General features: G+C 41.3%; 1 protein-coding gene across 1 annotated transcript in view; it reads right to left on the bottom strand.

Annotated features, from left to right (window-relative positions):
• Nucleotides 1–3621: 3621 nt before the first annotated feature.
• brinp1 (bone morphogenetic protein/retinoic acid inducible neural-specific 1) overlaps nucleotides 3622–13361 on the bottom strand; it is a 93478-nt gene continuing 83738 nt past the window's right edge. The window contains exons 7-8 of the mRNA XM_056746811.1: nucleotides 12282–12504; nucleotides 3622–9838 (exon numbers count right to left, since the gene is read on the bottom strand). Of these exons, the coding sequence (XP_056602789.1) occupies nucleotides 8698–9838; nucleotides 12282–12504 (1364 nt within the window). The 3' untranslated portion in view covers nucleotides 3622–8697. The remainder of the gene's footprint in view (nucleotides 9839–12281; nucleotides 12505–13361) is intronic.

Here is a 13361-nt window from a genome sequence, read left to right as displayed (position 1 = left end):
AAGTTTTCCTGCAAAATGTCTTGATAAACTTTGGAATTCATTTTTCCATCGATGACAGTAATCCGTCCAGGGCCTGAGGCCCCAAACCATGATGCCCCCTCCACCATATTTCACAGTTGGGATGTGGTTTTGATGTTGGTGTGCTGTGCCTTTTGTTCTCCACACATAGCGTTGTGTGTTCTTTCCAAACAACTCAATTTTGGTTTCATCTGTCCACAGAATGTTTTGCCAGTAGTGCTGTGGAACATCCAGGTGCTCTTTTGCAAACTTCAAACGTGCTGCAATGTTTTTTTTGTACAGCAGTGGCTTCCTCCGTGGTGTCCTCCCATGAAGTCCATTCTTGTTTAATGTTTTCCTTATTGTAGATTTGTCAACAAAAATGTTAGCATGTGCCAGAGATTTCTGTAAGTGTTTAGCTGACACTCTAGGATTCTTCTTCACCTCATTGAGCATTCTGCGCTGTGCTCTTGCAGTCATCTTTACAGGACGACCACGCCTAGGGAGTGTAGCAACAGTGCTGAACTTTCTCCATTTGTAGACAATCTGTCTTACCGTGGACACATGGACATCAAGGCTTTTAGATATACTTTTGTAGCCCTTTCCAGCTTTATGTAAGTCAACAATTCTTGATCGTAGTTCTTCTGAGAGCTCTTTGTGCGAGGCATGGTTCACATCAGACAACGCTTCTTCAGAACAGCAAACTCAAAACTGGTGTGTGTTTTTTATTGGACAGGCCAGCTTTAATCAACACATCCAATCTCATCACATTGATTGGATCCCAGGTTGGCTGACTCCTGGCTCCAATTAGCTCTTGGAGAAGTCATTAGTCTAGGGTTTCACATACTTTTTCCACCCTGCACTATGAATGTTTACATGTTGTCTTCAATAAAAACATGAAAACGTATAATGTTTGTGCGGTATTAGTTTAAGCAGACTGTGTTTCTCTATTGTTGTGACTTAGATGAAGATCAGAACACATTTTATGACCAATTTATGAAGAAATCCAAGTAAGCCCAAAGGGTTCACATACTTTTTCTTTCAACTGTATGGTTACTGTCTGTATTATTATCATTTTTATTGTTGTTTACATTCTGAAGTAACAGTGGTTTTAATGCTCTCAGACCAGAGAAAGTTAAATTCGTCATAAATGAGGTGATTTACAGTAATCCTGAGGTTTAGACATAAACAGTTGTAGTTTTGATGAAAAGCTGATGGGTGATATGAAGGTGACTGTGCTCATGTATTCTGTCTCAGTTTTAGAGAGTTTGCGGCACACAGACAGATGACAGACAGACAATGATGAACTTGACTCTTTCCGTCCCAGAGAACCGTATTCAGAAGTTAAGGAGAATGTGTTCAGGAGCGCTCTGGCACACACTGACTCTCCTCACAGAATGATGGATGACACGGTGTCTGAGGTGAAATGGCATTTTTAGCTTGGATTGTGTGCTGGTAAATTCACTGCTGGAGTTTAAATGTTTGGTCGTCTCCACCGGGACGGTTTACACCTCGAAACTTGAGACAACTGTTCACATCTGCTGTGTCTCTAAATGTGAACATGTTCATTTCTTTACAACCTGATGAACATAGTGCTCTGCTAATAATAAATGTTTTATATTGAAAATATGTATTTGTGTTGTGAGTTTGAGGTTTGGTATGAATCGCTCATTTTCACTTCATCTAAAGTCTTTCTTTGGAAAATTCTATCAAGGTGAGATGTTGAGTGACGGTCAGCTCTGATGGAGAACAGGATTACTGCGGGTTTGAGTTTATTGCTGAAATGCTTTTACAGTAATCCTGTTAAAGTCTGATGTGCGTCAGTTCTGAGGGTCACCGACAGCCTTTCTGATCTCATCCCGTGATTAAGGACGGACGAAGAACGACACCAATGAAGACGGAGATTTGCAAGATGTTTCTTTTTCATTTTTTTGTCATCATAATTATGACAGGCCAGTACATGTGAGCCGTGATCTTTACCTTCAGCACGCGAGCAAAACATCAGACCCTTTTAAATTCTGTCTAAATCTGTTTCTAAATATAGTATATACTTCATGTAGTAAGAATTCTAACATCAGTGCTTTAGTGGTATACTTGTAAGCGTATTATTTGAATACTACTTGACACTAAATTGCCACACTTTTCACACTTGAAATGGTTAAACTCGAGTTATTCTGAGTACTCCTGTACTCCTGTGTTATCTGTTTCATGTTTCATCTGCTTATAAATGAGCAGGGGTTAAGAGATAACCATGAGTATTCATAATCTGATGTGTCACACTGTCCATCACTAAACCCTGGGTTAACATTCTCATTTGTGAATATGCACTGTCAACAATCATGATTGGATAAATGACTGAATAAAAACAGTGCGTGATCCCTTTAAATAACAACCAGGAAACGATGACGCTGCGCAAATCCCTTTTGGCTGTTTTTCTATGACAAACCTTTCGATTAAAAAAAATATTTTTTTTCGTCAATCTATTTATTATTTTTGGTTAGTCACATATTCACAAATGTTGATGCTCAAGAAAGACACCAGTCTTTACACATTATAAATTTTGAAATTGAAGGTTGTAAGGAACAGTAAAGCTAAGAGAACGGTGGACTATTGCATAGCCTTGAATTTCAATTTTCTTAAGACATTTTATTATTTATTTATGTTGTATGTATACAATGTTGATTGTTAGTCTGAAAACCCCTGTGTATATTGTTTTTGTTATCTTTTGATCTTTTATGCTATGTTGTTGTTGTTATTATTGTTACTTATTATTATTTTTTGTCGCATGTATCTGTTGTTGTTAGTTAAGCATAAAAAAGCCTCTGAAGACGTTACATACTCAAACAAATCAAAAACTCAAAGGATTGATTACACTGCGCAGAGTTTATGTGAATGTACACAGTCTGTGAAATAAGGTAAGCCCTGTTCAGTGTTTGATTGGTTGTCCGTTGCTAAGCGCCTGGTCGTATCATTCTAGCCCCGCTTCATTTCACACTGCACATGTTGGCTCTGCAACGTGGGGTTTACCCTTCAAAAGCGGTGCTGAGCCTGCTTCAGAGCAGCGTTTCATAACCCTGGGTAAAATGTTGGGATAACAGGGGGTTAAAAGCGGGGTTTAGAATGAAGATAACCAGGGGTAAAGCGCAGTGTGAAAAAGGCCTTTTTTACTTTATGTATACTTGCAGTGTAGCAATAGCAACCTTTGAGTACGCAACTTGTTTACAACTACAAATGTTTGTTTGTACTGTAACTTTACTACAAATAAACTTACATTTATACTGGTATAAATTGTAGTACAATTTTGAGTTGTTTAAGTAGACGTATACTCTCAGTGCACTAATTTAGTAGGTTTGATACTGCAAATATACTTGTAAGCTTTCTTTAGGTCAACTTCACATCACATGTAGTTTACCAGTTATCTTATTTTTGCACTTTAAGTATACAACTGTGATATTTAGGCACTAATTTGAATAATTAAAATAAACATTGAAGGGTACTTCAAGTAGATTTGAATTAAATGTCACCCAGGTTTTACTCACTTCAAACTATTTATTTTTTTAAATAAAGTCCACTATGAATGATCGTTTTTTTTGTGAGGGCTGAAGATCATATATTTGGTGAATTTAGAGCTCAGAGGTCCACCAAACAGAAGAAGAAGAACACTAGCAGATGTGTGTGTGTGCCTTCAGAGAGCTGACGCTCAAACAAGCTCATCTTTTGTTTAAATCTGACATGAAGGCCTGGAGAGTTGGAGGTTTAAGGACCGAATCGATCAGTCTGCGGTCAGCGTGATGGTGAAGCACACGGGGGATATTCATGAAATATTGTTGATGTTTAGTGTTGTTCCTCTGGTGAAGCTGTGATTGAAGATGCTGATGGCTATGATAAATCTTCCTCCTTATTGCTTTCTTGCGCCTCATGGCACATTTTCTCACAGAGCTAAAGTTGAGAATGAAGATTTATGGCCTTTCACAAGCGTTGTGTCTTTCAGCAAATTAGAAGACCATTTTTATACAGTTGCCACGGCACATCTGCAGAAACATACATCACGGGAAGCACGCGATGTTTTGATTTTATTGGACATTTTCCATAGTTAGGTGACCATATGAGGAAGCTTCTTGTCAGAGTCACTGGACCGTCTTATCCAGAAACAATTTGTTCAGATTTATTTTTCGCAGAAACTGCTTTCTCCTGGATAACCATCATATTTATGTGCCGTCACTAAACACATTTACTTTGTTTTGGAAAACAAGCAAGAAAATAAAGCAGATTGATGACTTTCTGCCGGAACTCTTGCAGAGCTTTTAAAGTCAACATGAAAGTGTTCTTCGACAAAGTGATGCATTAAAATCCCGGGTTTGATTTACAATGAACACAAATATGGAACAAATCGGCACCTTTTTGCATTTCATTTGACTCGTAGTTAAAACCTTTTGTTTTCTATAAAAAGTCCCTAAAATGTACACAACAAAGAAAAAAACATAGAATATATCAATGACTCAATTCAGACAAAAATGTCAGATAGAACCTTAGAAGTCCACTCCCGCTCCCGCTCCCCGTCTCTATCCAATGCTTTCATGTCCTTTACAATGAAAATACATCTTCCAAGGCCACAAAATGTTGAGATCAAATTCACTTTAAATCACGTTGGATTTGGGTCGTGTAATTAATTGTAATGATTAATTTTGTCTTTTTACCATGAGAAAATGAAAATAATCTAGGTGAAACAATTGTTGGGTTGACATTCCATTTAGCAAGGATCTACAGCGATAGACATTTCTTTTATTTGCATATCAGTTGAACTTATTTATTCTATGTTGATACAAAAGTCAGTAATCATAATTACTTGCGTTCTTTATGTACAGTGAACAAGGATGGGTTTAGTAAAACTAACAACAGCGACAGTTCATTTTTTTGAGTGTATAGATAAAATCATCTGCCATATGAATTGATGTAAATGTAACACCAACTAAATTCTGTGAAGGAGTAAACTTTACACTTGCATTATGAACATTAATGAATTTTTCAATTTCACGCTGAATCTGATTCTGATAAAGTGATGGAGGCAGTAAACACGACTTACGTCACAGTTCACTTATATCAGAATAATATCAAAATATACTCCAGGAACACATCACCCATAAGATTCGCATGACTTGTCTAGACTGCAATAACACACCTAAAGCATGTTTTCATGACATCATAATGAATTCCACAGGATGTAAAGCTCAGGATAACTTCACCTTCAGTGGTCAATGGGTCAAAAACAAGAAGAAAAAACTCCTTCACGATGTCACTGCACGTCATTAACTCATGTTCATGTAAAACAGTTTCCATACCTTGAAGTTTTCTCTCGTCTGCAGGAGTCAACCGCTGTGGATGGTCGAGTGGATCTCTGTATCAATTATTCACACAATCTTAGCAATGAGCATACGATACATTAAACACAAAGCAGTGTGATTTATGAGGACATTGTAATTATATCCCGGCAGAAGACTGGAGGTGGAGGCTGACAAGCGTCCACTTCATTACCTGCGACCGCATTAATCAAAGCTTCATGTAATGTGATGCAGGACGTCCCGCAGCATCTGCCATCCCAGGGCTTTCTCTTCACCTCCATGACTTGGAAAGGATATCATTGATTTCAGGGTTTTTGTGGGTGAGTCTTTATGAACTTCGTTGTGCAATTGGGTCGGAATCCAACAAAGTCAAGAGAAAACCTGACGTGTTCGCATCTTTATATTGTTACATTACTGTCAACATCAGCGATCTAAACAAATCATGTGTTAAACTTGAACTGCTCCTGCGATGCTTTCTCTCCCAACCAATTCCAACAAAATACAAGATCTATTTATAATGTCCAATGTGCTTTTGAAATAATGACATCAGGGTTGATCGGTCAGTCATCTTCAGTGTTGGGTAAGTTACTCTGACAAAGTAATTCATTACTAGTTACTAATGACGTATGCAACAGTATAATTACATTACTGTACAGATGACTCTCTCCAAAAAGTATTTAATTACTTATTAATAATTACTTTCTATATCCACCATCGACCTTGATTAGTTCAGTGATTCAAGACATGAAACAGCTTTTTTAATTCATTCAAATTAATAATATAAAACTACATAAAGTATTCTTATAAACTGACCAAAGTATGTGAGAATTATACATTAAAGCACAGATTTTAAAGTTAGACTTATAATTTTGATGCCAATTCCACTATTTTACACATATATTACAAGAAATATTTAGTTCACTGTAGTAGAGTAGGCGGGGCGAGACCGTGGTTCGAGTCCGGTGAGTAATTGTGAATTAGCGCCAGCTGTGCGCACACCGGGCTCGAATCACGTAGGAGATGGGAGCATAAAAGGAACGAGCGACCGGACCGTCGAAGAGAGAGGACCGGGCCCGAACTTATGTTATGTTTGTATTTATATTATGTTTTGTTCGCCGGCGGTCGTCCGTGAGGGGCCGCCGGCTGTTATATTACTTTAATAAATGTTTAAATGTTTGCCGGTTCCCGCCTCCTTCCTTCCATTTTATTGAGATTTGTTACATTCACTTACATCAGAAGTCACTGTAAAAAGGGAGTAATCCCTTACTTTACCTGTTCAAGTGAAAAGTAATTCAATTACAGTAAGTAATTACTTAGTGACTCGTTACACCCAACACTGGTTATCTTAAAGTGAGATTCCTTCCAGACACCTTCTGGTCAGATCATCTGTTGTTAAATGTTTTTACACTTATCCCGTTTAGGCTAAGAACTGAGCAGTCGACGTCCTACACATCCACAGAAACACTTGAGTCTTCTGTGAGACGACACATGAACTTTTAAAGAGATCTGTCAGTGATCAGAAACCTGAATCTTTCCATCTGGATGGCGTACTGCTGAGAAACACCGGCTCTAACACACGCGTGGTACAAACCAGCATGGCTCTTCTTATTAAATATATCATTTTAATGAGAAATAGATTATTATTTGAAACATTCATTTGAAGAAAGCTTGATATAGTTATTTCAACAGAACACCAGAAATTACAGAAAGTACTGAAAGCAGTTTGTCAACCCACTGAGCGACCGACGGGACTGTGTGTGTGTGTGTGTGTGAAACAGAAGCGTACTGAAGGCAGAATGAAGCGTAAAGATGAAAGCAGATTCAGATCAGCTGGTGATGATTCTCCTGACGTGACCGAATGACTTTCTGCTGTATTTACACTAAAAACTTGTGTGCGCGCGCGGGGGCGGCGTGGTGGTGTTCATATACAGTGATTTAAGAAAAGCTTTGATTTCATGGCTATATCAAGACAAAACAAAAGAGATATTTACATTGACAATAAATACCAGAACTCATTAACTCTCAAGAGTATCCATGCAAAAAACCTTTAGCTTTTGGCCCCGTTCCCACGAGTCCTACGTTTAGATTCAAGAGGGTCTCGTTTCCGTTAAATAAATACAAATGATCAAATAAAATCCAAAGAATTTGCGTTGTGAAAGCATTAAAGGGATCGCTAACAGGCACTTAATAAGATTGGATAATTATAATTCATACTAATAATAATAATAATAATAATGATGATCGCATTCCCTCTGTCCTAGAAATAACATAGTCAGATAACCCCCAATCTCCATCTTTCAGATGTCAAGAAGTTAAACCTGAATTGCATCAAGGAATAGAAAACTGAAAGAAAACATTATAAAAGCAAAGTGTACATTTGGTATACAAGCAGATTAAAATCATCATAGATATTTCAAACTTGAATATTTCGTGTTGTGGATTGACTCTTGGTAATGAAATGCGATGGCTTTACATTTGTCATGCCGTACTCCCGCTGTACATGTGTGTGTAGATAGATATATGTATTTATATATTCTTTTTTTCAGACCACTGTGCTATATTTCATTAGAAAAAGATTGAAAATCAAAAATACAAAAGCGATTCGTTGGACATTTCTCAGAAAATGTGCCCGCCGTCTTTCTGTTTTGCTTTGTTTGTTTTTTTTTCTCCAGTGAATCATTCCTCTGAGAAATGTATGGCTTTATGCGGACCCTTGAAGAGATGAAGCGATGCAGAAAAGCTCGACACGTCAGCAATCACAACATGTACATTAAATGCGCAGCTGTACAAAAGAGCGTGAAGTGATGATGTGAAACCAAAGACTCACGAAACCCGCAGACGGCAACACACATTAGCATCTGAGAGACTGTACAGCAAATGAAGACTTTCTTAATCATGCTTTCTGTCTTGTTTTCCACTCAAGGATTACATCGAGTTTACAAACGAGTTTTTTATTTCTAAATTAAAAACAAAATCTATCGTCAAATTGTTGGAAAAACAAGACACAAGTTCTGATTAAGAAAAGGATTTCAGATTTTGGTTCTGCCCTTTTGTCATCTTTAAAAATGCGATAAGGAATGGCAGTTTTAAAACGTACCGTTGTTCCCTCGAAAGTAAAATCAAGGCCTCTGTGTCACCGGATGTCGCATTGAATCATTTTTTTCGCTCTCTCTCTTTAAGGAAATGACAGACATGCTTGGACAAATATGATACAGTCATTATTTCTTTTTTTTTTCGTTTGCCCTCGTTCCGTTTATCGTCTCGTTACTTTCCGTCAGACAATTACAAAGTTGTTGTTAATAATAGTAACAATAATAGGTGGAAAAGCAAAGTAACAGAAAAAGGGTCGGGGTGGTGTTCTCTAGCAGAGTTTGGTTGTCAGGTGGTCCGACTGTTTCAAGATTTCCGTGTTGTACATGTCCAGGGCGTGATTCACACGAATCATCTCGCTGTTGTTCAGCTTGAGCCGGTGCTTCAGCATGCAGGAGAAGAGGTCCAGCTGGGGTTTGCCGGGTGCCACCGGAGGGGCCAGTCGGTTGATCCTCTCCCGGATGTCCAGCAGCAGGAGCATGATGGACGAGGACGAGTAGAACTGCGCACCCTGCGTGTACGACTGGTTGACCTGCTGCACAGCGCTGCGCAGCAGGTCGGCATTGAAGCGCAGGCTGTAGCCGAACACCTGAATGTCGGAGATCTTGATGTAGATCTGGCGCTTGTGGGGGTCGGACAGGTCCACGGGGCCCTGGCCGGTGTCGTTGCGCAGGACGGTGGGCACCTTGGCGCGGCTGCGCAGGTAGATGTGCACGGTCTCGAAGAAGGTCTTCCAGCGGTTGCCCAGCAGCAGCGTCCAGTTAAAGCACTGCGAGTTCTGGAGGCGCACCTTCTCCCAGCGCGGGTAGCCGTGCTCGCCGAACGGCATGCTCCAGCCCTCCGAGTGGCTCCCGCTGAACGGGTTGACGTAAACGAAGAACATGGGGTCCACGCTGCTGTTGCGCATCTGGCAGATCTTCATGGACAGGCCCACCATCATGTGCAGGTAGTCCATGCGGTTCTTGTTGCTCTTGAGCGTCAGCGACATGCGCTTGCGCCACCGCGGGTCGAAGAAGGTCTCCAGGCGCACCTCGTTGCTGATGAAGGTGGTGTGGATGTGCAGGCGCGCGTCCATCTTCTGCAGCAGGTACTTCAGCTCCAGGTCCTGGAAGTCCAGGTCCGTCTCGAAGCTGATGAACTGCTCGCTGCGCTCCGAGTCCACGTTCTGCGGCTCGCAGCGCCCGCGGTACAGCTTGTAACCCTTGTTGCAGGAGCCGCACTGCGAGATGTTGGCCAGGCTGCACATGGCGCAGCTGTTGTTGCCGCCGATCACGCACGGAATGGGCCGCTGGCACAGGGTGGCCCCTGTGTGGCACACGCAGCTGCGCTGGCTCTCCAGGAAGTTTCCCCAGAAGCCGTTCTCGTTGCAGTACAGGAACGACTGCACACGGTTCAGCCACTGCAGCACCGACCTGCAAGACAAACACAGCATAGTCAAAACAAAATATACGTTAGCTGAAATGCAGTGCATGTGAACATTTCAGCATTAGTCAGATATTTACATTTGCGTCTCAGTCAAGCTATAATTCGACTAAAATGTTATTTGATTTGTTTCTCAGTTCTCTCCAGATTGACTTGAAGCATAACAAGTTTGTGTTCTGAAGGCCTATGTAGCCGTATCACTTGTGGCATTTATTAACGTATATTCATTTTAACAAGCCCGCTTTATGCGATGTGACAAACACAACTCATCTAACTGCTTTTCTCAATATGGATTTCAGTGGCTTGCTGCTTTTGTTTTCTTTCGTTATTTGTTTTGTGGAAACAAGTGTCTGACTGGAGTCGCAACAGGGAATTGTATGCAGATACTATAGTGTTTGTCTTCACATGTTTGTGGTGAGGTGACGGAGCGCTCGCAGACTGCACGCCGTTTATCATTCAACTCTATTAGGCACATGGCTCGTTGAGGAGAGACGTGACCTGGCCTGACTGGGACGAGATCAGAACATCATCAGAGACGAGGGATCTGTTGACTGGGCCAATGAGCATCCATCCAGAACACCCTAGCGACAGTGCGGCAACACGCTAACAGGCGCACGGCAACTGCAGAGTGACACCCTGGCAAGCACCCAGATCAAGTCAAGTGTGAATTGGCCCCGACAGAGCTCTCATTGAGAATTTCAGCCGACCGCACATTCGCAGTTACCTGATCCTGGATCACAGTCAGGAAGCAGCGACTCTAGAGACCAAATATTCATGTAAAACTTGCATCAGCTTTTTTCACAGCCAGGAATAAACAGAGCTGACTTTGAAAAGCTTTCCGAAAATAGAAAGTGCACGATTCAAAAAGGGCAATAATTGAGCAAAGAGAAGGTTAAAAGTGTGACGTATCAGAGCACCAGCGCTTCACACACAACCTTAAGAATCTCCCGACCACGCACATAACATCATACTGAGATTGTGTTTGTCCTGCTGATGAAGACTGCGCATTTATCAAACTACAATTCCCATCATGCACTGCAGGGACAGAACCAGAAAGATACGAAACGTAAATGAATCATCATCGGATCGGCTAGCAGATAATAAATACAGATAATAAGGGACAGATAGTATGTGTATTTGGCGTGCTGTCCTGGGGCGAGGGCCTCAAACTGTCCGGGAAGAGGGCACCAGGCCGGTATGTGCCCGGACTCGGGTCATTCCCCCCTGTTATGCTGCAGTAAAAATGGGCTGATGGTGAGGGAGGAGTATGGGTGGAGGAGGGATGATCCGAAAACATAGAGAGAATGAGAGTAAGGCGTCTTGTCTGTTGGTAAGGGTTTACTCACGAGCTTAAAGGATAATTGGAGAGATTGGTTATGGGAAACCAGCCGGGTTAGTTATATGCACATGCTCCACAACTTTGATAATAAAACATCATATCTATTCCAGCTGAAATCTCATCATAATGACACGGTTTGACCGGTGAAATATGACGTTTGCAGGAAGGATCCCACAGGACAAAACTTGAGAGCTGAATGAATGACTGCAGTGCTCGGAAAGACGTGTTTCTCTCAGCTTCACCTCAGGAGTTTTATGGGCTGGATGGAGGCGGTTTGCTGCTGATAATGAGCAGAGGGAAGATGTTTAAACCCATCCTGCAGAGGACATCATCACCACCTTCAGGACAGAGAGAGCGGGTCAGCCGAGACACGACAGACGTCTGACCGACAGCTCAATCACTACGTGACGTTATATACCACACAGCCCAGCTCAGAAAAACTGATGATGAGCGTTTGAAAAGGTGCGAAACAAATCTTATGGCTTCATTAGTTATTTTCTCAGAGTTGATATCTGTGTTCCTCATACAGTTGGGTTCATAGTTTCACTCATAGTTAGTGTTGTCATAGTGTTGTGTTGATACGATATGTGTCTTTCAGGAAAACTCTGGATGGCAGCGATGACAGTGACAAGCTTTCCTCAGCCCACCGTTAAGAATGAAAAAGAGTCGAGGTGTTCTCACGGCTGAAAGTTTCTAATGAACACTCCTGAGAACTTTACTGCATGGAACACAAGACATGGAGTCAACACAGAAGTGAACTTTGAGACACGAAACATACTCAACATGTCAAAAAATTCACGATTTAAACTCCAGAATTTGACATACATGCCTTAGTCACCCAAAACCCCAAAAAGTTGATCCTATGCAGTCAAAAATGAAACTTCACTCTCATTTCAAACCTGTGTGAGGGTCTTTCTTCTTCAGAACACAAAAGAAGATATTTTGAGGAATGTTGATAATCAAACAACACTGAACTCCATTGACTTCCATTGTGTGAACACAAAACCACAGACACATTTCTCAAAAGATCTTCTATCCCTTTAACTGTAGAGTGGCAAATTCATGAAGTACAACCGTGTTGTGTGTGATCTCACCTCTCTCTGGGCATCTGGTGGTTGGGGTTGTGGTGGCAGCGGACACTCAGACCGAAGAGTTTTCGTGCCGTGCGTTGAATCTTCAGTCTCTGAACCTCTAGAGAACTCTGAAGGAGCCGATAGCGGTTCTGAAGATCCCAGTCACTGCCCCACAACAGATGAACGCTGCTCACCGGCAGGAAATGTGTCGCGGGCAGACGCTTCAGAAAAGACTTGAACTCATCTGACACAAGCACAGAGACCAACATTTATAAATGACCTCACATACCACTGATGCACCTTCACACATCTCATGACTTGTGAAGTCTGACTGTGTGCGTTTTGTGATTTGGTTTTCGTGTGAACACATAACAGCTTTGAAGGGGAAAATCTGGTAATTAGTACAGAAAATAAAACTTTGGTAATTAGGAAATAAGGGAAACTCATCATTTCTCCTTCCACGCAAATGAGCACAGATGCTCAAAAACAGCACAGTCACACGCACGCACTCACTTTCTCGCACACACATTCACACACATTTACTCAAACTCGCTCGCGCACACACACTTGCATACATGAACACACACTCGCATGCTTGATGGCACACACTCACTTGCAGCACTCGCATGCACGCACACACAAACACACACACACTGAAATGCCCTCATTTAGACTTTAGATCTTATAATTCTGTCAAATTGTGTTTTTGAAGCAGTGTGTGTCATGCATCTCTCTTTGAGACATGGCGTGAGAACCCAATTGCAGGCAGGACTCAGACGTGGGGTAAACAAGGGAATTTATTAACAAAGAAACACAAAACAAAGACCCACGATGGGGTAAAACAAGACAGGATAACAATATAAACTTTAACAAGGACAAGAACACTAACTAACTAGACTATAAAACAAACACTTGAAACAAGCACTAAACTAACACTTACTATAAGGGAGGAAACAGGAACAAGATGACAAGCATAGAATGACGTTCAGACGAGGACCAGGTACATCTACAATGAACGCGCACAGGACAATGAAACATGAGGACTCTTTATAGGGAAGACAGACACAGGATCATAACAAGCAACAGGTGCTGGGGATTAGC

The sequence above is a fragment of the Triplophysa dalaica genome, chromosome 4 (assembly GCF_015846415.1).
Source record: "Triplophysa dalaica isolate WHDGS20190420 chromosome 4, ASM1584641v1, whole genome shotgun sequence".
Taxonomy (NCBI): domain Eukaryota; kingdom Metazoa; phylum Chordata; class Actinopteri; order Cypriniformes; family Nemacheilidae; genus Triplophysa; species Triplophysa dalaica.
Note: the sequence above shows the minus strand (reverse complement) of the source record. Positions and strands in the feature narration are given on the sequence as shown.